General features: G+C 40.2%; 1 protein-coding gene across 2 annotated transcripts in view; it reads right to left on the bottom strand.

Moving 5' to 3' along the window:
- MTCL1 (microtubule crosslinking factor 1) overlaps positions 1 to 25,516 on the bottom strand; it is a 122,664-nt gene that overhangs the window by 22,299 nt on the left and 74,849 nt on the right. The window contains exons 5-11 of one of the 2 annotated variants that reach the window (XM_066623570.1): positions 20,917 to 22,242; positions 19,796 to 19,951; positions 11,150 to 11,242; positions 8,782 to 9,012; positions 7,328 to 7,513; positions 4,864 to 5,031; positions 3,074 to 3,322 (exon numbers count right to left, since the gene is read on the bottom strand). In XM_066623570.1, coding sequence (XP_066479667.1) covers positions 3,074 to 3,322; positions 4,864 to 5,031; positions 7,328 to 7,513; positions 8,782 to 9,012; positions 11,150 to 11,242; positions 19,796 to 19,951; positions 20,917 to 22,242 — 2,409 coding nt within the window. The remainder of the gene's footprint in view (positions 1 to 3,073; positions 3,323 to 4,863; positions 5,032 to 7,327; positions 7,514 to 8,781; positions 9,013 to 11,149; positions 11,243 to 19,795; positions 19,952 to 20,916; positions 22,243 to 25,516) is intronic. The other variant, XM_066623569.1, reaches the window with a different exon arrangement.

The following is a 25,516-nucleotide window of genomic DNA, read 5'->3' as shown; positions in this document are numbered from 1 at the left end:
ATTCACTGAGAGCAGGTTAAAGATAATGGCAGCTGCAGTCCCCTTTTCTGTCCAGTGCTTCTAGAGGAAGAGGGGAATAAGCTGCTAAGGCTTCAGGGTTACTTCTCCCTACTGACCTGGCTGCTTATGAAGCAGCAAGTGGGCAAGGACAGGCAACCTGGAGGTAGAAGAGGCCCCCATTCCTTTCACTTACCTGGAGCTCAGCATGCAATTTTCCTCATCCATACTGTTTGTGTTCTGAATGAACAGGAGCAGACCACATTGAATTTCCAGCAAGCTCCACTCTTTCTTTAAATAGGAGCAGCGTAGATGAGGGAGGCTTGTGCTTCCAGACAAACGACGGGAAGGGGGGCACCTTTCTCCTCCCCTTTTATCCACTGGAGTGGGTTTCAGGTAGCAGAGAGGGCTGCTTCTGCTGTCTCTAGTGACAAATCAGATACTTTCCAAATGATTTTTACTAGCTTGAGTTGCCTGCTTTGTTGGTAAGAGCATACCTTTGTAGAAGCTTTTCACCCTCCCAGTTCTATCCCTGAAGTTGCAGCCAGATACTAGCTTCCTCCAGCTAATGGAAGAATCAGAAGGCAAGTCTCAAAAAAACATTTCAACTAGTGTGTATATATGTTTGTCCATGTGCACTGCAGGTACAGATTTGGAAAATACCACCTATACTGTTTCTTACATTTCATTTGGACTAACAGCAATCTATTCAACAATCAGCACAGGCTCCATGTGGCTTATAGGATGTTAGGTATGCTGCTGCAATTCACACTGGGAAGTATAGGAAACATGAGAAAAATATGAGAGCAGTACATTGAGGGACTTTGTGCATCTTTATATCAAGTTACTCTGCTACCTGCACTTAAGGCTGTGCTCTCCCAAATCTGCAGACTACTATGGGTCAATCTATAGTTAACACAGCTGCTGAGTGACATGCAGGGATTAGATGTGCTGCATCATATCCAAAAACTATATGGACATGTCCTACATTTTGGCAATAAGCTGCATATGTGTATATGTGTACTAGAAAGGCAAAAGGCTCCTCTTCATAATTAAACAGAAAATATGAGCTGTGGAATAATTTATTTGAAAATCTAAAAGCTTGCAGTCACAATCAGCGCAAAATTAGGTTTGATGGTATGTCTCAAGGGATAGCACTGCAGCAGTAAACTTGAAAGAGAATATTTGGAAGCCTTGAGAATGTAGGTCAGCATGCTTCAGTGTATAAGCTATATTTCCACATATCTCAAATGACCTGTCATGGAGGTGGGGTTTCCCCCCATTACATCCTCTCAGAGGAATGAGTGGGGAAATGTGGGAAGAAGAATGCTGGGGATGCTGTGCTTTGAAGCAAGATGCCCTTTCTGTAAGATTGGGTTGTACTGAAGTGGAAATGCCCTTCCTGTAAGATCCAGTTTGGAGGGAAGTGTAAAATTATTTGAAGTAGATGGAGAAGTCAGAGGGCTGCCCAAACAGAGGAGTAAAACTGACAATTTAGATGCTAGTGTGAAGAGTTACTGCTCTGGGAATCAAAAGGGATTAAACCACTAGGTGGCCTGTTATCTAATGAGCATTAGGGCTGCAAAGACAGAGACCAGGTGCTGTCAATTTGGAGCTATGCCAGATACCTGAGAATCAGAAGCTAGTGAGGTAGCAGCAGGGGATCAGATCATGACACAATTATTTGATTAGACTGGACCAAAAAGGGCATTAGCTATACAATATAAGTGGGTGAAGGGAGCCTACAGAAGTGGCGGTTTGTGACTGGAATGTGGGAGACGCCCTGTCCATTTGAACACCAACCCTGCATGGTAGAACACTAAGAATGTAGTCATGCAATAAGTGTTTGTCTTCTGTTGCATTTAAAATGTATGCATCACACTCATTGTTTGGAACCCTCCCTTTAGAGCCCCAGCATACAGGGTGAAGGGATTTCTTCATACTTACTAACATGAAAAAGCTTTAATAAACTTTTAAAGTAAATTGCGGGAGTGCGTGCTTATGGGATGACCAGAGGAAACTGGGCTACCCTGAGGAAATGTTGGAAGGTTTGGATAAATTATCCTATAACCTGGTGATTCCTCTCTTTTTGTCTGTGGCTGGAGCCTTGGGGCACAGAAGTGCAGACAGGCAGGGGGAGGTGGATGTTATTTCCATGTTACGAATTATTTCAGCCTATGTGAGAGACTTACAGCACAATTCTAACCAGGTCTACTCAGAAGTAAATCCTATTTTGTTCAATGGGCTTACTCTCAGGAAAGTGTGGTTAGGATTGCAGACTTAGGACACTTCCTTATCTTTGTTTACGAGCAATACTACCACTACATCTCCTATTTTGCTTAGGAAAAATTGAGAATGAAGTTGGCATTCAGCGTTGCTCCAAGCCACAGAGGAGCTAGTCTAGATGTTATATTAGCAAAGAGAGTGTTCTGCTCATGTAAACAGTGCAATATGTACATCAGGAGTTCATGAACATACCAATGTCAAGGATCAGGGATGCTTAGAGTTCACCTAACAGATCAGGACTGTGACTGCTAGCTGCTACAGTTGTAATATACCAGCCAGAAGCTCACAGCAGTTCAATTGTTCACATGAAGAGAGGAGACCATTTTTGTGAGTGGGAAACAAAAGATCACATAAACAGTAGGAAGTGATGTATGGATTAGCCAATAATTTGGAACTTGCAACAAAAGCATCTTAGGTGGCAAATGAACAGATACAGAAATCTCTGTCAAGAAGATATGTCAGGTTTTGAATAGCCTCTAAACTTGTTTTCAGCAGAAAATTAATTTTTAGGTCCAAGAGCAAAACTGTTTAGTAACATCAAGAATCAAAGTGCCTGCATTTGTGAGAGAAGTAGAAAGAAAGAATATGATCTTTTAACTTAAATGAATTTTGCATACACTGCTGGTACTATAATTACTGTTTGGATTTCTCTAATAATTATCTGTTTCAAGAAACAATGATGCACAAAACCCAAGCTCATGCTGTGTTTAATGAATAAAAATCAAAACCCTTAAATTTCCTGGGTAGCAGTGTAACCAAGGCATGTACTGTCCAGATCACAGTGACTTACTTGTTCTAGTCTTCTTAGCAGTTCCTTCTTTTGCCACTCCCACTCTCGCCTGTCTCTGTCCAGTCGCTCTAAAAGTTCTATTTTTTCTCTGTTCCAGTTCTTCTCACTGTGCTGGATTTGCCACTGTAAGTCCATTACTAATTGGTGACTCTCAGCCAGGAGTTTCTTGTGCTCCTCCCTCTCTCTCTTAAAAACTGTCTTTGCCTCAAGACTGATATTGCTCTGTGCTTTTTCACTGGTTCCTTCCAGCTGTAAGACAAACACAAGTTATTAGTGTCACCATGTTTTTTCCAAGGCAAAACCCACAGTAGACTTTAATAAGTTAGGCTTGGTTTTTCACAAAGTCTGCTGGGGTGAAAGAATGCGGAAGCAGCTTGTTGGTGCGAAGTTTGGGGGACATCAAGAACAAAGAGAAGAGGCTTCCCAGTGGAATGGTAAGCTCTGTTCATGTGGTTAGGAGTTTGCACGGGTGCTAGATCTGGCCTGTGGGCCATGGTTTGGTTAGAACCAAATGATCTAAATATACAAAAACAAACCAGAGGCTGAAGTTTAAGGGCCCAATCCTTTCCAGTGCTGATGCTGATGTGCCAACGGGGTGGTGGGAGCAGTCACAGAGGCCTCCTCAAGGTGAAGGAATGTTTGTTCCCTTACCTTGGGGCTGCACTGCAGCTGCGTCAGTGCTGGAAAGTTGGATAGGATTGGGGCCAAGAGTAGTAATTCTGAGGTCACTGAGAGCAGGCCTGGAGTATAACTCAGTGTTGTACACTTCGTACACTCCCAGGGTTTTGGGGTGCTCAGAGTTCTTGGTTCTCGAACCCTAGAGCCCTCAAGGACCCCTGTTCGGTAGTACTGCCACCACCCTGTACGTGCCAGTGTCTCCGTCCAGGGACACTGAGACCCTCTAGGCTTAATTCTATCCCTTGCAGGCACTGAGCACTTTCTTTACTTAAAGCCTCAGTCCTCAAGTTACTAGTTCTCAATGAGGATTTGGTAGCTTGCTGAATGGCTAGGCAGGATTCTGAACCTCTGTCCCCAACAGACAATGAAACAACTTAGTAAAAGGATTTTTACTTTATTAAATACATAGGGTTACATAAAGTTACAAAAGGCAGCAAATGCTAGAGGCATAAAACTTCTATGAAACATATCAGCATTAAAATAACAAAGCTAACTGGCTATCTCTATTATTCCCTAACTCTCACCTGGGTCAGCTTCCCTTTGTAGATCTTTCAGCCAGGCTACCTAACAGGCCACATGGCCCTGGCCCTGGCTCTCCGCCTGCAGGATCTTGTACCCACAGCCTTAGCCACCAAAAGAGACAAAAGACCAAGACACACTGCTTGGGCTTTGTTCTTATACTTCTCATGCTAACAGGTCTGAGGTGACTCTGTACTCATTTAAACTGTCCAATCTGAGATCCTTGGGGCCAGAATCTTCCCAAAGTGGGGCTGGATGCTAGTCCTCCTAGCTCTTCCCCTCCCCACTGGAGATTCATGGGCGCCTCTCTGTCTGCTTAGGTGCTACATTATCACCTTCCATTGAGTTGTAAATTCCTTGCAGCTAGGAACTGCAAGCCACTTCTTTGTTACTGGTTTAGCTTGGTTCAGGCTTTACATGCTACTAGGCCTAAACTGTACATATTCATGACACTCAGCAACCTTCCTTTCGCTTACTAACTAGCAACTGTTTAAGATGAAAGAAGAATGTAGGCCTCATCAATCATTCATCTTCAAATGAATCTTCGAGAACCAGGTCTTTGTTTAATGCCCCCCTGTCTTTTTACTGTATACCTGTTCTAGCTGGCACTTGAGCTTAGTCCATTCCACCTCCCAAGCAGCTTTTTCAGAGGCATATTGCTGCTGAAGGCCATGGCGTTCTTGTTCATCATCCCGGAGCTCAGATCGAAAGTCATCCAACAGAACTTTCAGGGCATTTAAGAGTCGACGATTTTCTCTTGCCTACAGAAACAAAGACTCACATTTGTAACACAAAAATGCAATTAAACCCACACTGCCATTACAAACATCTGGGGAATTAAAGTTTTCTATATACAGGTCTTTCTTTGCCATCATTGCATCTTCTGCTGTTTTTATTTAACCTAAGCATCAGCCTTTTATGCATCTGTTCAATCCAATACACCTAGAGAAAAATGCTTCTGTAGAAAGTAGCATTTGTTAGACTGGTCAACTGTCTGGAATACTTTTAGAGGGCAATAATATTTACCTTGCAAATTCTGTAATAAGCGCTATAACCATGGCTACAGTTTACATACCCGTTGAGTTCAACTGGAGTTAACATATTTAGAATTCTTGCAGACAGGCTCTGCACAGAAGACTCTATAGCAGATTCATTCTGCTTTATTTGAGAACCAACATGGTTCTTCCAATGCTCTGAATTTACTGTTCTGTTGAAGTACATTCAACAAAATTGTTACAGGTTTTCCTGTAACATTATGCAGACCAGTCCCATATCTGCATAATGAGGTTCCACATGGCTACAGATTTTGAACTGTAATGTAGTACACTGACATTTAAGTGTATAGGTAAAGTACAGTAAAGTCTGGGTCGAGAATCATTATTCGCAAGGGTTCCATTCCAAGAACTCACCTGGATGGCAAAAAACGCACTATAGCCAATCAATTTAAAAAACAAAGTCGCTTTGCTCTGGTGATTTAAAACAACCTTGCTGACCTTTTGAAATGCACACAGGGGCCATGAGTCTGTCTCCAGGTGCTTAGGCTTCACTAGGAGGCAGCAATCCCTCCCTTCACCAGGAGCCCTGGCTAGGGGGAAAGAATGGAAAAGGTGATAATTGCTGCCATTTAGCCTTCTTTCACCTGCTCAGGGGGAAGGGAGGAGTGAAGCCTGCAGAGAGAATGATTGATGGATCGTCAGCTGGCTGGCATTATTAAAGGACTGTTTTTCTTTAATTTAAAGGGCCCTTCTCATCAGCTTTGAGATAGAAAAATCTGTGCTCAGGTTATACCTGTAATCACTTGTATGACTGTCTCTCTGCAACAGTTAAAAGCAGTTTTTTAAACTGTGATTTTAAAGGGGTGCATTTTTCCCCTTCTCCAGGGATCCGCACATTCCTTTTCCTTTGCAGGTATCATTTGTGTTGAGTCAAATCCGTGCATAAAAAATCAGTGGATAACAAGGCTGGACCTATATAAGATTGACCTTTGACAGGGCTTTTAATGACTCATAATTGTATCACACACACACACTCTCTTAATGTGGGTTATTGCAAACATTCAGTGTGTGTGTGTGTGATAGTAAAAACATTTTTTTAAAATATGCTGTCTCAGCAAATATACTCGCTATCACTACTGAATCAATGTTTCATACTTTAAGATTCTGAAACAGGAAATAGCCAACCACAGTCAGAAAACTAAATAGCCTTTATAATGCGAATTGCATGGCTGTATCCCAATTCTACAAAAAATGCAGGTACATAGTGTTGGGCTTAATTGTTTTAGCCCATTTGAGGGGGTTAAGGCAAGATATCAACATTAGATAGTTTTTTAAAAAAATTAATAAAAAGTATAAAGATTTTTTGAATTGTTTCTCCCATTTTTTGAGAAAGAAATTGAAGTACATGTATCCGATTCTTAAGTTAAATAAAAAAGGCTTCCCAATTATATAGTAATTTACTACAGAGGTACTCAGATGGGTGGAGCCATAAGATACTGCATATCGTAGACATGGATATATTTTTCTGGACAAAAAGTCAGGAGAGAAAATGGGATATTTCATTTATAGCACCTGCCAAAAAGGTACTTGTAATATCATCCCTTCTTTCAATTAAATAGACCACAAGTTCTCAAAGTATGGGTTGCACCTCCCCCACAGGGATCAAGGATAGCTTGGAAGGGAGTTGCAAAGCTCTGAAGAACTAGGTTCAATTTCTGGGAACACCAAATAGGTCAGCAGAAGATCCGTCTGAAATTCTGGAAAGCCACTGCCAGTAAGTGCAGCCAATATGGAGTTAGATGGACCAACTGACTTACTCCAGCGGTTCTCAAAAGCACAGGTCACAACTAATCATAATATGAGGGATTAAATCAATTTGTGTATTCTCTTGGGGGGGTGCAGTAGCATAAGGTCTGTGAACCCTGTAACTGGTGAGACACATTAACATTTGCACATCATTGGTTGACTGTGTTCTAGAAGTAATCAAGCTAGAACAGAACAACAATACACAATGAATCAGAATATCAAGACAGCAGAAGCACCTGCATATTCGCCCTGGTACCTGCTTTTGATGCTGCAACAATTCTGCAGTCTGTAGCTGTGGTCCACGATCGCTTTTTTCCACAGTGGAATGTTGGGAGTAATCTGTCAGTGTAAATACTGCATCATCCTCTTCTTCCTCCTCCTGTTCCTCAACCTTTTGTTCAGACTGAAAGCTGAATTCTGGTGCAGGGTCAAGGTGTTCCAACTAAAATGGTAAGTGAATAGAATTAAAGATACATATTCTATATAAAGACTTTGATCCAGTCATTCCAGTAAGCATGCAACACTCTGCCTGTGCTGGTGAATCTTATCCCCTTCTATCAATGGTTCCCAAGCATCTACAGGGAAGTTGGGAATACTGTACTTGAGGTGGAGGGCCGGTGGCAGTGATGGCACCACAGTGATTGTGCCGCCACCACAAACAAGGGGTTTAGTAAGGTACCTGTGTGGGAGCTCTGGCCACCCTGAGGGTGGGGGGTGCTATGATCTCCTCTGTGGGCCTCTCCACTGCTCCAAACAGCTCTCATCTGTGATCTTGACCCACTTCTGGGTTAGCGATAGCAAACCACCAATCCCCCCATCTGACAACGTGAATAATCATCACCAGGCAAACACACCTCTTGCTGCCATTTTGGTGCGACCCCAGGAAGGTTGGCTGTACATTCCCATTTGCCTTAAGGTTCTCCCCCACTATAGCATGTAGCACCTTCTTTTTTCACATAGTGACATGCTACAGAGTGGCAGGGGATATGATTGGGCACTTGATACAATGCAGTGTTCTGTGAAGAGTCTTCTTCACAGTATGAAAGCTGAAACAACCCCAACTAATCTAAAATGCTGAGATCTCATCAGTGCCAATACCCTAGGCATGTCTACTTCTCTTAGAGCAGTGGTTCCCAGTTTCCTATCCCTTTAAGACAGGGTTGGGATCCTTCTGAGGACTGGTAAGTGGCAGCACCCATCACCTCGAGGTTCTAACCCCCTCCCCCACTGCCTACAGGGAGATAAGAAACCCATAAAACCCCTCTTACCTCCCTATCGGTGGTAGGGAGAACCCAAGTGCCAGTCTCCATACCCCTTAATGGGAGAGGATTCTTCAAATGTGAAATCTGGAGTGTCGCAACCCCCAGGTTGAGAACCACTGCCTTACATACTATGTGGATATTTGGTCTAATATCTGTAATCTACTAAAGATTTATTGAGCTGTAACTAGTAAATTAAAACTATTGGACAGGTGAGGCCCCCACTGCAATACTCTTTTGAAAATGCCAATGATACATATCTTCAAATTCCACTTCAGCATCTTTTTTGCTCTATATTAATGCTATACTGATCACAATGCCATACTTAAGAATGTTCTGACACCTGAACTTGAAGCAAGGTTATTTCCAAAAATATATTATGGTCACAGCAGAACTATCCGCATCACTTTTTGTTGTAGTTTCACTCCATTAAATGACATGGGACAGTTACCTCGAGTACATCCTCTCCTTGCCCCTCTATCTGCTTGCCGAGTCTCCAGTGCTTCAGCAACCATTTCAGTTTGACATATAGGAGAAAGGTGTTCTGCTTGAAATGCCTGAGTTCTTGACGCAACAGGTTTTTCTCCTGATTCCAGGTCTTCTCTTCTAATTTGTTCTGCAAAGTCAAGCTTTGCACCTCTAGGTCCTTTCTCCGTAGGCTTTGCAGATGTTCGTCTTCCAGCTTTAAACAGAACAACCAGGCACAACATCAATAGGACACTTTTTTTTCAGCTGGGCAAGATAAACCAGAATTGCTAATTCTAATTATCATCAGCTAACTGAAAGTGGCAGGAGACCTAACTTATGAGAAACCTAAAGCCCACAGCTTGTAGACTTAATTTAATTAACCATATGTGAATAACCTGCTGTGGAAATACACAGCTCATTGATTTTAACAGGCTGGATCAGACTTCTGCAGCATAAACATTTTTATCTTCTATGTATATACTTTATTCTCTTCATTGCATCCTTTCAAAATGTTCACAAAATGACCCTGACCCTGTTACTGCTGTATGCAAATTGCATTTGCTGACTTTAATTTCAATCTCTCATTAGAAAAGCTCATAGGTTCAATAACTCTAGCTTCCCCTCTGAAAGGGGAACAGTTTTCCTTTATTTACTTTTTCCTTTTATTTACTACAGTTTACTTTCCCTACCCCCAGAAAAGAGAGCTGTTTGCTTTCCAGGGACATTGCCTCTAAAAGGATAAGGCTTCATCATGAACAATTATTCCTGAATGTCTTGCTAGAACAAACTATGCACACTGAAAATATGGGTACCACTGTATGCTAGCTGTATGCACTGTATGCTAGCTGATACAGGTTGAGTATCCATTATCTGGACTGCTTGAGACTGGAAGGTGTCTGGAATAACTGCATAAGTATAATGAGAAATGCTTGTTCTTGCTCTTTTCACTGTTACCCGTATGGGGGTTTGCAGGCTTCTTTGACATTTTTCAACAATGTCAGTACAAGCACACACCACAGAGCAGAACTTACAGTCTGTACCTGCACTGTATGTGGGAATGAGCACAAGACCTTATAGAATTCACACTACAGAAAACAAATCTTGGACAAAAGTGTCTGGATTTTGGAATAGTTCGGTTTTTGCATGTCCAGGTAAGGGGTATTCCATCTGTATATACAAATACTGAGATGTCCAGCACCAACTAACATTTGTTGAGTGTTTAGGGCTCAACAGCGTTGAGTGTTTAGGGCTTATTGATTGGTTACCAATTAGTCCTACAAAACAAAACAGCCCACAGTTTAAAATTACTATTGTAGCTTCACAAGCATTCACCAGAAAAGCCGTTCTTCAATTAAAGAAGCACACCTGAAAAATCTCTTGCCAACATATCATATCTGTTACTGTCATATCTAGTTCATCTGTACAAAATCATACTAATGATATAGTGAAAAAGGAATAAAACTGAAATTTATCTTCCATTTATAAAACGACTTGCTAGTCATTAATGGTTGCAGTCTAAGACATATTTACCTGGAAATAAGTCCCACTGAACTCAGTGAGACTTGCTTCTGAGTCGACACACATAGACTTGCACTGCAAATCTATCTGACAGAAAACACAAGCCTACACAGTACATGTTTACTCAGAAGCAAGTCCCACTATGTTCAGTGAGGCTTACTCCTGAATAAGTGTGCATAGGATTGTAGCCACAATCATACAGGCAGTATCTGGCCACCAGCAACTGAGCAGAAATGTAGCAGACAATTACAGACCACACCTATAAGCACCATCAGTGAGCTTGTATCCTGTAACAACCTAGAGCAGTTTAATTATGTGAAATAGTTCTAGGAGATGTTCTTTGAATGCAAAGTATTATGAAGAAAATACTGTCTTCCAAGACAGTGTTTCCAGTGTTTCTCTCTTTAGATGCCAGTTATGTGGGTTTTACCAACACTTTTAATAGTTAGAACTGGACCACATCTTAAAGCTCAAGCAAGAATCACCAAGCTTTAAATGATACAATATCTCTTTAGCAAGGGATGTCCTTGTAACCCTAATGCTTACCGTTCAAGCAATATGACTGAAAGCTAGAATTATGGTTTCTGTTATCAATAAATTAATGCCCTTAATTTTCTCTGACTCAGATTGCAACAAGTCTCAGTACAGTCTCTAAATTATATTTGAACAAGCCACAACAAATCCATCTATGAAATGACACTGATGCATATTTAAACAATTTCTGAATTTTACCATCTCAAGATGTAGATAGAACAGTGAACCTCTGGCATGCAGAAAATCAGACACATTCCTCCAGATAAAGGTTTCTTCCAATGGCCAGCATATGTATTTACCTGAACGATCCTCTCTGTAAATGCTTCTTGCTCTTCTTGGCGAAGTTTCGCATTCTGCTCAAGTTGAGCCTGAAGCTCCTGTATCGACATATTCTGTACAGGTAAAACATGGCAGTCCCTGAGCTGATCGGCAGGACAAGGCGTAAGAGTTTCTCACAAGTGTGACAAACATCTGGACAGACATCAATAAGACTCACAACGAAGCAGCTAAAAGATATTGTTCAGATATGTGCTGTTGTAATCTCTACTTTCTCCTTCCCGGGGGCAGGGGAGTTCCACTTTCAGGTGCTTGTGAAATTTATTGACATACCATTCTGGTCACTAGGATATGCTCACAAGCTCTTTATTTGGTCCAACAAAAGAAAAGGCATTGGCCTTCCTCCCTGGTTTAACTCCACCCCAATCCTTTCTGTCTAACCTCTTGGGTAACTTGTTGAGTGATCTAGGACTGGTGAAGGCCCTTCTCCTACAATACAGTTCAGAGTAGGGCCTATGAAGGCATTTCAGACCCCAAGCTACCAGTTCGGTCACTATCTCTTCCAAATCCTTCTGTGAGAGACTCTGGGTCCCTGAGCAGGCTGCTGTGTCCTTACCACTAGGTGGACACTGTCCTAGGCAGGCTGTGGTCTCTTACACACTGAGCTTCTTTACTGAATGCTGGCAGCCACAGGTTGTCTCTACATCTCCTGGTCTCTGTCCCTTCTCTCCTTGCACTCAAGTCACCATGCCCTTTCCCATCTGTTCCAGCCTTGCCCATGTGGCTTCTATCTCTCCGGATCCCTCTTCCTTTCTAGTCTCTGCCCTTTCTCCTGTTCTCATTTTTCCTCCTCAGGTTTCTCCTCCCTGACCTGCTGTCCTGTAGCCTCTTTAAAGAGCTGAAATCAGCCCCACTGTCTCTTGACCAGGTGTTTCCTATCCACCCACCCACACAATTGCTGACAGCAGATGACAGCTAATGACATAACCAGCTGTCATTCTGCCATCAGCTGACTGGCAGGGTTGCATATGCCTCTGCCCAGCTGATCATCACATCTTTTCCCTGCTGGCTCATCATTTTTCTTGGAGTCTCACACTTGTGTTCATAACCAGTGAAAGGTACTTCCTAAAAATCCTTGCACATGGATTCCTTCTGGTCAATAAGAAACTGCACCTATACAGACTTGATGTGGATGCATGTCAGCACTGAGATGTACGTTAATATGCAGGGCATTCAATACTTCCCCTATTTGCACAAAAAGTAATGAATGCATGCATGAATTTCCATCCTCGTTGCAATGCAGATAAAAGCACACACACACACATTCAATCATTGCCTCAGGCTGTGTACATGTTGTATCTGGATCAGGATCCATGCCTTTAAAGCTACGTATTGTGTAATATTTGCAGGCTATGGCATAGGTGCATCAACAGGTATCTCTATTTCTAGGGAATCTGTTCTAAAATCCTTCAGTGTGACTGAAGTAAAATCCTTCAATGTGATTTTAAAAAATTATCAATGTATCTGAAATACTCAAATTTGACTATGTGTTAGCAGATATGATTCAATCTTAGTTAACAAAGGTAAAAATATGGTCAAAATTAAAGTTCAGTTAAATGTATATTAAAAGTTATGCCATCTAAAAGCTCAAAAACTGACAGCCCTGAGCCAAATCTAGTGTACACAGGCAGTTTTAGATGTTATAACAATGTGGGAGGAAATAGGAAGTACTTCTCATTTCCTGTTCCCTAGCACTTCTGCCTTGTCTAAACAGGCTAACTTAATCAGGGCTATGGCACATAATTATTGCAATTTCATTTTGGAAAAGGGGGGAAGGGAAGCACACTGTAAAAATTCCATGATACTCTTTTAAACAGTGCTGCAGGGATTGTGGAGTTGGTGGTCTACTATGACATGGAATTTGACTGAAAACGTAAATTATTTTTCTTCAAAACCCTTTCCAACTTGTATTGAAGGTAGGGAATTGAAGGAGGTTTGAAAGTGGAATCACTTTTCACAGTATGTGCACTCATAGTAGTTCTAGCTTTATATAAACAGGCTTACAAGTTTTTTCATTGTTTCAAAAACTTGAAAAAACTGTTTCATTTCAAGTGATGAGGGAACAAAAGGAATTTATAATAATAAGTGAAACCTCTCTCAACCCATCTACAGCTCTCTTAGAAAAATATTGCGATTCTACAGCCTATAATATGACCTAAGTAAGCTTACATGGAAGTAAGTTCCACTGAAAACAGGTTGATTTTCAAATGATGTATCTAAAACCAATATAGCAGAAGTTGAAAAATGTGAAGTAAGGAACAACACATTTTCACATATAATACATTAATAATGCTAACTTGCACTAATTGGATATTGCTAAGGCTACAAAAGAAGACCATGATGAAGTGAAAGTCATATCTTGTAGCCTTAGCATAACTTTGCAAAATCAAATTAGTCTGAGCAAGCAATATTAATATATTTTATGTGAAAATACCATGTGCCTTACAGTTCCATGCCATGTAAATTACTCCTGAGATGAGGAAGCTTCATTTTACAAACATGGAAACCTTTTAAGTGATTAGGACATTCTATTTTGTGAAATGCGCTATGCATAGCAGAGTCAGAATGGAATGATACTACACAGAAGCTGTTTCAAGCAGTCTTTGAATGGGGGCCAGAACATGTACATCAGTGTATTTCCAATTGTATCTGCAGAAAAAAATGCTTCTAACAACAAGCCTTCATATTAAATAGCATTTTGAAATTCCTGTGAAGTTTACAAAGTACAAACCGCATATAATGGGAATTAAACTTAGTCCTGCATGAGTGCTGGTTTTTGAGGTGACATAGGAGGAGGCAGGGAATGATTTTTGACCATTTCTCCTTCCCTCTCTGGTCACCTATGCCATCTTGTTCCTGAGCTTCTCCCAACCTTCAGGAGTGGATTTTTGGGGGATATAGGCAGCTGGATCCTCACAAGAACATGAGTTTTATAATTCAATACATAAAGGAATTTATAATTTAAACTTACTGTATGGAAAGTCATATAATACTGATATTCTCAACATGCTGGGTTATAGACAGTGTAGTACATACACACAATATATTTAATATTTCCTAATTTGTTTTGAAAGTGAAATTGTTACAGCAGCAGGGCACTCTTATAGCTCTGTTCACCCCACCATTTCTTCCCTTTTTCTGTGTGTCACATGTAAGACTATATATACTAGTATTTAGCATCCTGTGCCAGTTACATCATGAGATATCACATAAGTCACAAACTCATAGCAATAAAATACATACAGTGCAAACTATAGATGAGGAGAGTCTACCACAGCACTACTAAACACAAGACCAACATGGAACAGTATACTACACAGATGCCCCAATCCATAAAAATGGCTATCAGTCTTACTAGTCTTAGTAGAATCAATGCAGGTGCTTCCTTCTGTTGTCCTGATATTTAATAGATGATTGCTTCTCACAGCACCGACCCACAATTGGGGAGATGGTGTGGAGGAACGTCATGACCGCATGTTACACACTCCTCCCAACCACTTAATAGCACATCAACATTTTGTCTAGCCGCAGTCAGGCAAGAACAGCAGTACAATGGTACAGCTAACACATTATATTTAGTTCCCTGGATTGGGTCTTATATTCTAGTAACTATAGAGTAGTTCAATAAACTGAAAATTATTTTTGTTGATGTTCTTGTTGTACCTGTTACTTAATTTTTAATCTTGTTCACCAAAAATTGCCTTCCTCCTCTCAATTCCATAAAACCTAAAAATCATTCTGATCAAAGTAATAAACATTTTGTTCCTATGTTTTCCCAGCTGAAAAAACATTTCTAGTTCAAATTCTTTACCAAATGACAAATTAGCTACTGTTCTTTACGTTATTCTTGTAAATGTTTTTAAAATTTTACAGCTATCCCACATACTAAGAACATACAGAAATAGCACATGAGAAGCCTCCCAAGCATTGTAAGTTCACAAACCGATGTACTCAACAACACCTAGGAGTATTTGCTTCTATGGTTTTACCATTTTTTGTTGTTGCAATAACAGCAACAATTTATTAGCCATTGTGCAACTATCTGGAGAATAAAATTTCACTAACAAAATTTTAAACATTTTTAAATTAAAAAAAAAAAAACAGAACTAAGTAAGAACTGGAAAGGCAAATAGAAAGGTTCCAGTGTCTGTTTGCAGACATGTGGTAAAAATGTTGACATATGTTGTCTTTGACATTTTGGTGTACACAGTAAATTCATTTGGTATCAATCACTATCCAATATTACTAAAAAGATGGAGCTGTAAATAAGCTGTATTTAATTTGCTAATAAATACTCAGAAGGTGTTGCCCGGGTCCAGTAACAAGCAAAGATATTCATAATTCTTTCTGCTGTATTAAATTGGCAATTTAGAACACAATCCATGTATACTTACCTGGGAGTAAACACCACTGAATAAAATTGAACTTACTTCAGAGTAAACAGGTATAGGACTGCACTCTGTGGCAATCATGGTTATACCTGATGTTTTTTGCTGAGATAAATGACAATCAGGGCTGTTATGTAATAATACATACAACTTTCTGAATTAATTTAGAATTTGGGAATCAACAGTTACTTAATAATGGATGTTGCAAGGCCATTATTTTGTCAGCTTTAACAACTGACACACAGCGCAGAAGAAGCACAAGTAAAACATTCTTTTTTTTCCTGTTAGGGTATTGTCAGTATTTGTAACAACTTGTCATCCTACAACTTTAAAACTTTATTTGCATAGATTTTTTTAAAAAATTCAATAAAAAAATTCCAAGTGTAGGAAACCCTTATCATCCAATATAGGGAGAAAAGGCATAAAATCCTACACAGATACTTGGTGGTGGTTACAAGACACTGAAAAAGTCATGTATGAACTAATGAAAGATGTCAATGGGAATTAAAAACTACATTTATACAAATGTATTTTATGGAAGTTGAAACCAGTAAAATAAGGAAATTAAAGGTTTAGGTTTCAACTCAGTCCAATAAGATCAGTTATACACAAGATGCCCTGTAGATAAAAAGTAAAAGTTAGAATAAAGCATACTTGATTTAAAAAATACCTAAAATCATTTTATGTTCTATATTGAACCCAGAACAATGCATTTAATATGAGGATAACACAGATCAAAATATGACATTTATTCATTCCTATTTGCTGTCTTTACTATTTGCTATTCTACTAGCCTGGTTCTCTTTGTGACAGCATATATCAAAGTAGTCTAAAACTAAAAATCCCAGGCAACTATTTTTTTTATAGCCTTCCTTAGCGTGACACTCCATTCAATTCTACTGGTATCAATGAGTCTGATAAAGGAAAAGTGCTTTTCATGTGAGTGCACTTTTCCCAGTCTGGGTCAACCGTATGCAAGTCTTGTTTCTGATCCAAGGGTGAGACTTCATTTCCTAACTTCATTTCCCTAGTGAATGAGATGGATGGAAGGAGTATAACCCTGCTGATTCTCCCAGACTTCTTACAGGTGTTCAATGCCATCAATCAAGATAGTATTTTGGGCTGCCTAGCCAGGATGGGATTGAAGGCACCCAGTTGCTCTACCACTGAGGCCCTTCTCTCTGTTTGTTGGATGCAAAGCAAGTGGGTATAAGAGACAGGACATTTGCTGTTGTGTATTGTGCCCCAATATGGCTTAACAGGCCACATACAAGCAGGGTAGATGTACAATTGCATGAGACAATGCATATTGTTAGTGGGACTATTTGATCTACTCCTACATACTGGTTGCCTGTTTTGAGCCATATACCACCTCTGGAAGCAAGACAGAAAAATGCCCTCCTACAAGAATATTAGAAGAGTATTGATGATTCCCAGCTGACAATATTGAATGATGTACCCTGCTTGGAGTGAAACAGGTTGAGATCTAGATATCCTGCCATTGTCACTGCTAAAGCACTCATAGAGGAGAATTTTAATATTCACAAGATGACGAAACAACATTGTCCCCCACAATGTCGAAGTCTGCCCTGTATTTCTGAAAAACCACCTGGATTTGACCAATCAGTATGGATAACATTAAATTGAATTCACACTGGTCATGACAGATATGCACATTACCTCTATAAGTGGGACACAATATCTTCTCCAAATTGTGACTGTGGGGTTGAAAAACGAACTATCCAACATATAGTGGCAAAGTGCCAAAACAGAGCTTATAATAGATATCTCACCGATTTTCTGGCTGTGACAAATGAAGTTAAAAATTATATTTGTAATTTAGATATAAGACTGTATGATTTTAATTCATATTTTAGATTTTAGATTTTTATTTTAATCTATGTTTTTATTGAAATGTGATATGAAATGTGCCACACAATAAATAAAATTTGCTGTTGTGGTAGCCAAAGTGTGGAACGGTCTCCCAAGAGAAGTACTTCAGGCCCTTTCATTTCCTACTTTTAGGCAAGCTCTTAAAACAGTCCAATTCCATCAGGCATTTTTAAGATACAGTTTCTTTTACTGTATGGTTTTTAGATTATCCTTATGGTTCAGTATAAGCCGCCTTGAGCATATTTCAATATAAAATAGTGGGATACAAATTCATTTTATTAATTGAACTAAATGAAATAATGCACTACAAATATGCTGAAGCTTTTGCATCAAGTTGCAACAGAGTTTCCCTTTCACTTATCTATCTTGTACCGGAAAAGTAAAAAGTACTGCATAGCTGTGAAAGATGATACAACATTTTCATGAACAGTAAGTTTTTCCACTTCTGTAGCAATCCTGATATAGATTTATTGGCAAGACCATTAGAAGAAATACTACACTAAATTGCAAATATTACATTTTTACACAGTGGAATGTGTAAATGTACTCATCTTAATGTACTCATCTAAGTACAGAACAAAAATTATACTCTGTCTCTTATTTTACAAATCTAGCAGCCCAGTCCTATCCAATGCTGGCGCAGCAGGGCAGTCAGACCCACTGTGTATCCAGCATTGGATTCAAGCTGGTGAGAGGTCTCCTCAAGGTAAGTGGTTCCTTTATTCCATAAAACAACCCAGGCTGCTCAACTATAGGGCTATTTGGATCCGCACCAGCTAAATCGTTGGTACAGAACCAAGTAGCCCCATGTAGGTCTTTCTGGCCTGATGGGGTTTAGGTTATGGTGGAGACCTCATCCACCATCCCTGCCCCCTTCTTGGGTCTGAACTATCCCCTCCCTTCCCCTTAGTTCTGCACCAGTACCGTGACAAGGAAGAGAATGTATCACAATGCATTCTGGGGCAAAATTGAGCAAAAGGAGGAGCCTCAGAGTGACCAAGAGGCTGCAGCAGCTTAGAAGACTGCCTGCAGCCCTGAAAACACAGCTATTTTGATGCAATAAGGTAAATGGAGCTATTTTTAGCATTCTCCTTCACTTTCCCTATCTTTTTAAAGGACATCCCCAGTATTCACAGAACCATGGATAACTTATACAGCAGTTACAGAATCTGTGGACACCAGATATGTGAAAATACACCTGTATTTCTTTGTGTGAACTCTTCAAGTATATTTGTAGAACAGCCATTCTCCTCGCACTCACAGTTCATTTAATTCAACCCCTTGCTCCTACTATAGATTACACAGGCCAACACACATTTTGCTTCCTTAAACGTTATACCAATTCCTGGGTATATCTGGGGTGCTGATTCCAAAAATGGCATCCAATTTGCCTTATCATGTCTAGTTTTGGAGACACAGCATAGACTCTTTAGTGAATGGTTCAAGCAGCTTCCTCATGAGGAAGCCTACACCATGGCTTCCTCATGAGGAAGCTGCTTGAACCATTCACTAAAGAGGCTATACCATATCTCCAAAACTAGACATGACAGGGCAAAACAGATGCCATTTTTGGAATTGGCACCCCAAATTCATATCAAATCACCATAAAGTTTGGGAAAAACTTTTCTGACCCTTAATTTTGTAGGCCTGTGTTATTAGTTCTCTCTGACTCAAAGGCAGTGCTCTGCTCCATCAGTTCCGTTCTACCTCCGCCTCCTGTCTGCTGATGTACTGTCATCAAGTCTCATAATGAGGTAAACACCCATCATAGTAGGTCCTCCCGTACCATCTACCAAAGAGCTGAATGATTGGTTTTCACAAAGAAAATAAAGCCTTCTACTTAAGGCATTTTTAAAAGTCACATTTCCCTTGAAGCATATGTTTAACACAGAAGTTTATGTAAATACAGCCTAACAACACTTTACAGTAATAATTGCGAATGCAGTTCAAACAATGGTATCAATTTTAAGAAACTTAAAACTACAGGTTGGTTTTAGACACTAGACTTCTGTTGTATTTAATCTAACCATTAATCTATCACAACATTCAGTGCAAAATAAATTAGAGAGGATAAATTTTAGTGGGAGAACCACATTTCCTATACCTAATAATTTAATAACCCCTCCCCCCCCCCGGAATGCCAGTATGGGTAATAGCCTAAAGTTCCAAGGTTTGAAGACTCCTGAACTTCAATTTTAAATTGAAATTGTTTAAACTGAGATAGAGTGGTTCACATGAATTATTCCCCTCCCCCTGCTTTAACTCCTGTGACAAACACTGATTGCTCTGCTCCAAGGCAGCAGGAGACTTTTAATAGGCTGTGCTAACCTCTAGACTGAAACAACCCTTGTTTCCTGGCCTGTAGAGTTTAAAGTCTCCATCAGCTCTGCAGTATGGTTCAGTAGTGCCTCGTTGGTGGTGAATCTCTTGCTCGTCTCCATGGTCCTGGCTGCGCTGCCACTCCATCTGATCCCTCAGTTTGGACTGTTAGGTGCATGGGTGGGGTTTATAACATAACAAAAGAAACAAAGGACAGGAGGGAATAAAAAAAACAAAAATGGGTAAGGTAGACGGCTGAAAAACTACAAGACAAAGAAAAGCGTGAACAGAAAAACCAACTTAAATGCAGTGGCATAAGAAAGTGAAGAGAACAGAACTAAAATGAGAATGAGCAAAATCATGGGCTGAAACATCTGAAAAGCAAAAAAGAGAAAGAGAGGGGAAAGAATGCAAACACTGGTTATGAGGCGCATGCAATGAGGATGCATGAGTCAAACCAACAGCAAGCATACAACTTATGGAGGATATGGGGGGTACAAGGCTCTTCCATCCTTACTTGTGCTGCGCAGAAAAGCCATATCCAGTGTGACAGCTGTGGCAGTTTAGACATGAGCCCAGGGGAAACGCATTACGAAAGGCAGTCCTTCGCTGGCTACAGTGCTTCTTGCTCACCCTTCGATTATGTGAGAGAGCTATAAGCAGGCTTATCAAGAATATAACTTATCTTATTTTAGATTTTCCATTTTTGGCAAGACCTTTTGAGAATACACTTTATTTTAGAAACTAACATAAGACAGGGGAAAAAGACATACAATCATTAGCAAAACTGCTAATGGAGCTTGAAAAGAAAATGTATTTTGGCTTTGCCTGTTAGTTAGCATTTTAAATTGAGATCATAACAAGATAGCCACAAGTAAAATACAGCACCTGTTGTCAATAACTAGAAAAAAGGAATAAGCTCAGATGCCTTTTGTTTCTGTTAGATTAGCCTTTTTGCCATGAGGAACAGCCTCTGAACCAAAGTAGCAGGAAGTTAAAAAGAAAACCTTCCAAAACATTTTAAAATTTGTTTTTCAAAATCATAACAAAACAGCCATGGGTAAAATTAGCACCAGTGGAGCAAGAAAGAGTAGCAAAGAAGCATGAACATCCATAAGATGTCCACTTACCTGGAAATCTGTGATTAGCTCTTTTCCCTGGTTACCAATGGGTGAGTCTCGGGATATGGACGTCATTGTTGACAGAAAACTGGAAGACTCTGTGAGGTGGGGAAGGGGGGAAAGATCTTCCATTTGTTCTTTGAGACCCTCCCCAATGTTGTCAACCTTCTCCAGAAAGGTATGCAGTTCTTTCTGAAAATTTTTCATCCTTGAATTGATGGTGTCCAAAAGTTCTGGTTCACTTTTGCTCCCCTCTTTTTCTTCATCTTTCTCAAATCCTTGCTCAGAGGAAGCACTGCTGGTTATGTGCACTTTTGCTTCATAAATTAAACTATCTGTATCTGTAATGAGACGGTTCACAGATCTTTCAAGCCGTTCAGCCTCACGTTTAATGTTGATTAAAGACTCTGCATCCTCTTTGGCCCTTGTTAGTCCACTAGAGCATGGATCACTAGCTTCTGAGGGCTTCCCACTCCCAAAACCTGATGTCTTTTCGTACATATCGTCAGAGTCACTCTCGCCCCCAATAGGTCCCTCTCTCTTTGGTTGAGGTAGGCGGCCCTCTTCATTCTCATTCTCTTTCCTCCCTGCATCACTTTCAGCATCACTGTCCCTAAGGCTTGAGGTCCGCAGTCCTAGGTGTGAGGCAAGATCATAGCGCTGTACATTGGACATTAATACACGATTTTCATACTGGAGTTTCATCACTTTCCCACTCAGTTCATTGATTTGCATCCGGGCTGATTTCAGCTCTTCTTGTAAGGATCCACTGCACTTGGAAGCATTTTCATTAAGCCAGCCAGACTCTTGTCCTGGCTCAAACTTGAATTTATTTAGTTCATTTGTTAATTGCTTATTATGATCTTCAATTTCAGAGATCGATCTCCGCAGCAGTTCTGCCTCTTCTTCTACAAACTGCAAATGATGGCGTAGCTCTGCAGCTGACTCCACAGAGTCGCCATATGGTGAGGTAGGAATGCTTGAAATATGGTCCTGGCTAAGACACGCTCTCTCATACTGGCACCTCATATCCTCCATCTCAGCCTTAATGCCTCTGTTTTCCACTTCCAGTTCCACTAACTTTCTGCCCAATATGTTAGCTTCCTCTTCCACCAGTTTCAGGCGAAGCTTTAGTTCAGCCTCTCTTGTGCTGGGTGGTCCTCCAGCCTCCCCAATAGGGAGGGGACTTTCCACATCTCCATAGATGGACTTATACTTTTGGAGCTCTTGCTCCAGTTCGTCTTTTTCCCTGCCTAGTTTAGCCATCTTCTTACGCATCAGTGCTGCTTCTTCTTTGGCAAACTGAAGCTGGCATTTCAAGTCAGCACTGTCTTCCTGCCAATAAAGATAGCCCAAAACAACGACAAAAGGAGGAAATTATGTTAAAAGAGAAAGACAAATGCTATGAAGAATATAAAAACTGTACACCCTTTTATAGAATTCAGTAAATACATGGCTGGTTGGCTACTGGTAAAATTTTTACATTTTATCAATTCTCAGAAAAACAACAGTTACAAATGTTTAAAGGCCACACTTTTTTTGTATGAGGAAAACTAATTCATACAAAAACAGTTAAATCTCTCTTATGTTGAGCTAGTTCAAAATTCATAAAATATAAGTTTGTAATTTCAGAAGCTCTTCTGCAAAACCTAGTTACACCAGCCAAAAGAGGGCACAAAGCTGGCAAGCAGCAGTGTAATTTTGTCCACTTTTCCCATGATTTACACCTCTTACTATGCAGGGTTTTGTAATCTGACACGCACACTGAAACGCGCTAAACTGTGAGGCTGTTCTCTAAAGCAGGAAAATGGTTGACAAATAAATCCTTACAAGATTGTATGATATTTTATAAATATAATGCAAGATGAGTATTAATTTCATATGGAACCAAATGAAATCATATTGTCACTTATATGTCAAGCTGATATCTGGAGCTGATATGAGAAGAACTATATAAAACCAAATAGCAAGTCTTCTACAGCAAATCCTGAGGTGAAAAGTCTTTCTTCAGAAGATTTTCTCTCACTAGCATAAACATTCTAATGGCAATTAAACAGTAAGCAAAACCAAGGTTAAGTAAATTTTAAGTTTACAAACACCTCCCTTGTATTTACTCTAAGTAGCCATTCATTTCTGTTATCTCCCACTGAATGGAAGTGTTTTCCTCAAGATAACAGTTTTTGAAAGATGGAAAGGGAGACTATGATTTCATCAATGTTGCTTTAGGGGCCTATGAAATCTGAGCAAGATGTGCTTTGGAGGTTTCAATACATAAATAGTATTCTGTGAAATGTTTATTCACTATATGTAGATTTATTGCTGCCAAGACAGAAAGGGAAGAAAGGTGTTCTCACAGAATCAAAGGAAACTGAACATGAAAAAGAAGCAACTAACAAGCTAATACACATACACTACATAGATATATTAAAGATCCATAGGGGAAAAATCACAATAAATCATAATTCATAAACCAGTAGAGAAAAATAATTTACACATATATTGAAACTACATTGTACAGAGCAATACATTGGAATCTCCACCGAGAAATAATATTCCAATATACTACATTCTGCAAAAAGCAGTACTGCCACAGTTCAACAAATAGGTCAAATAAAAAGAAAATTCCAAAATAATGAAATATATCAAAAATTGATTCCACTGGCTTAAAATATAAAGAGCTCTTTTACTCCAGTCATATGAAACAGGGGATCAGGAGGATCTGGAACAAGATCTGCTGTTAGCCAATCATAGTGCTAATCTCACTGCCATGAATCTGTGTCAGAGTGAGACTGGTAGTATACTTGGCTAATGTTGGAAAGCTTCTTCTATTCCTTGTAACACAGGAACAATGGAGCTCTTCATATATTACACAGTATAATCATTTTTAACATACAACATACATGACATTCCTATTAAACACACAGGCCAGCAGCTCTGGAAGCAGGATTGGGGTATTAAATGCTAAGCAGCAGGAACATGAGAGGCTAACAACACAAAAGACTCAAATAAAAGTCCGTGCATTGGTTATATTAAGGTTGAAAGTCAGCTCATTTGTTACTAGTTAATTCTATAATGTGCAAAGTATTCTAAAATGGCAGATTAGCTGCCTGCTTCTTCACTGGACAATCTGTTTGGTCAGTTCTGAAACTCTCAGTGACTGGAATCCAATTTGTTTTATAGCACTGTTTAGAGCACATATCTACTTACATTCAAGACACAATAGGGGAAATGAGATCCTCTCCACATTCCTCCCAATGATGTGCTGATTGCATCAAATGCAGAGAGAGTTTATAAGTATACAAGCTGTAGACACTTACAGCCCAACCTACCATAATTCCCCACATGGGGATACAGTGGTGCCAGTGCAGCATCTGCTGTATGCTGTAGTGGAGCTTTGGAATGCTGAGGCCTCCTCAGGGTGAGGGAATGTTTGTTCCCTTGCCCCAGAGTAAGCTCCAGCTGCCACCATGGGTCAACTGGACCTGCACCAGCTATATTGCAGGTGCAAATCTCATTGACCCATGAAGGTGGATCTAACCCGGGAAGGAGGTTAGGATACAGTGTATGCTGCTGCTGTCAATCTCATCCCCTTCCTGGGCCTGATTTGTCCCTTACCCTGCCCCATCTCCCTCTGCTCACGCCCACCTGTTTCATTCCCTACCCGCCTCCCTCCCAAACCCTGTATGGCCTTACCTGCACTGGCAGGCATCCTTAGTCCATCTTCACACAGACGTGGCTGCTTGCTGCTTGAGGTGGCAGCCAGGCAGTGCACTCTAGTGGTGTCGCATTTGCGACAGCCGCAAAGTGTGCTATGCTGGTAGAATGTGCATTTCACCAGCATGTGCCCATAGGAATAGGCTGTGTTCAAGTGGTGTATACTCTGACTTGCAGATTTTTTTTAAGTAAACACTAAAGAGCTTTATATTAGAAACATAAATGATGAAAAACCAAAAAAGAGAAAATGACCAAATTAGGGTTGCAGTGCAGAAGCTGTGATGAGACTGAAGGCTTGGATCATACATTCCAAAATATGCCTATATCTGACAAGCAGTAAGAAACAAAGAGAAAGAGCTAAGAACCAAATCTTTCACTATCACCTCCTCAATGGTCTTGGCCAGGCAGAATGTGGCTATGCGCTTATTGGTTTGCAAGTTGAATGAGATGGCAGCAAAGCTGATGCCCACGAAATTGGGCTGGTACCAACTTTCCTACCTTGCGCTGAAGAAACAGTTTTCTTTGTGTCCTGACTGCTGCCTGGCATTTTCCCAGAAGCTCCATTCTGCAGCTCTGCTGAACAGAAACCTTTTCTTTCAATAAAACCAAGTTCAGAAAAGATAAAGCTAATGCTCTCTTACGGAAATCCACAGGTTGTTACCAGCATTTTAAGGCAAGACCCAGATGTGCTAATATATGTAACTGAAAACCACAGAGAACTCACATCTAGCCAACCTAAGTTGCAATGATATGATTTTTCAGGTGTGAGTGTGTTTACATAGGAAATACAAACACACACCACATTCCTCCAGCTGGTCCGATATCTCTGTGTCCATGTAGGCTCTAGAATTATGGCTGAATGTCAACCTTTCCAAAGAGGAAACAAAACTTGGCA

Source organism: Tiliqua scincoides, chromosome 4 (assembly GCF_035046505.1).
Source record: "Tiliqua scincoides isolate rTilSci1 chromosome 4, rTilSci1.hap2, whole genome shotgun sequence".
In the NCBI taxonomy this organism is placed as follows: Eukaryota; Metazoa; Chordata; class Lepidosauria; order Squamata; family Scincidae; genus Tiliqua; species Tiliqua scincoides.
Note: the sequence above shows the minus strand (reverse complement) of the source record. Positions and strands in the feature narration are given on the sequence as shown.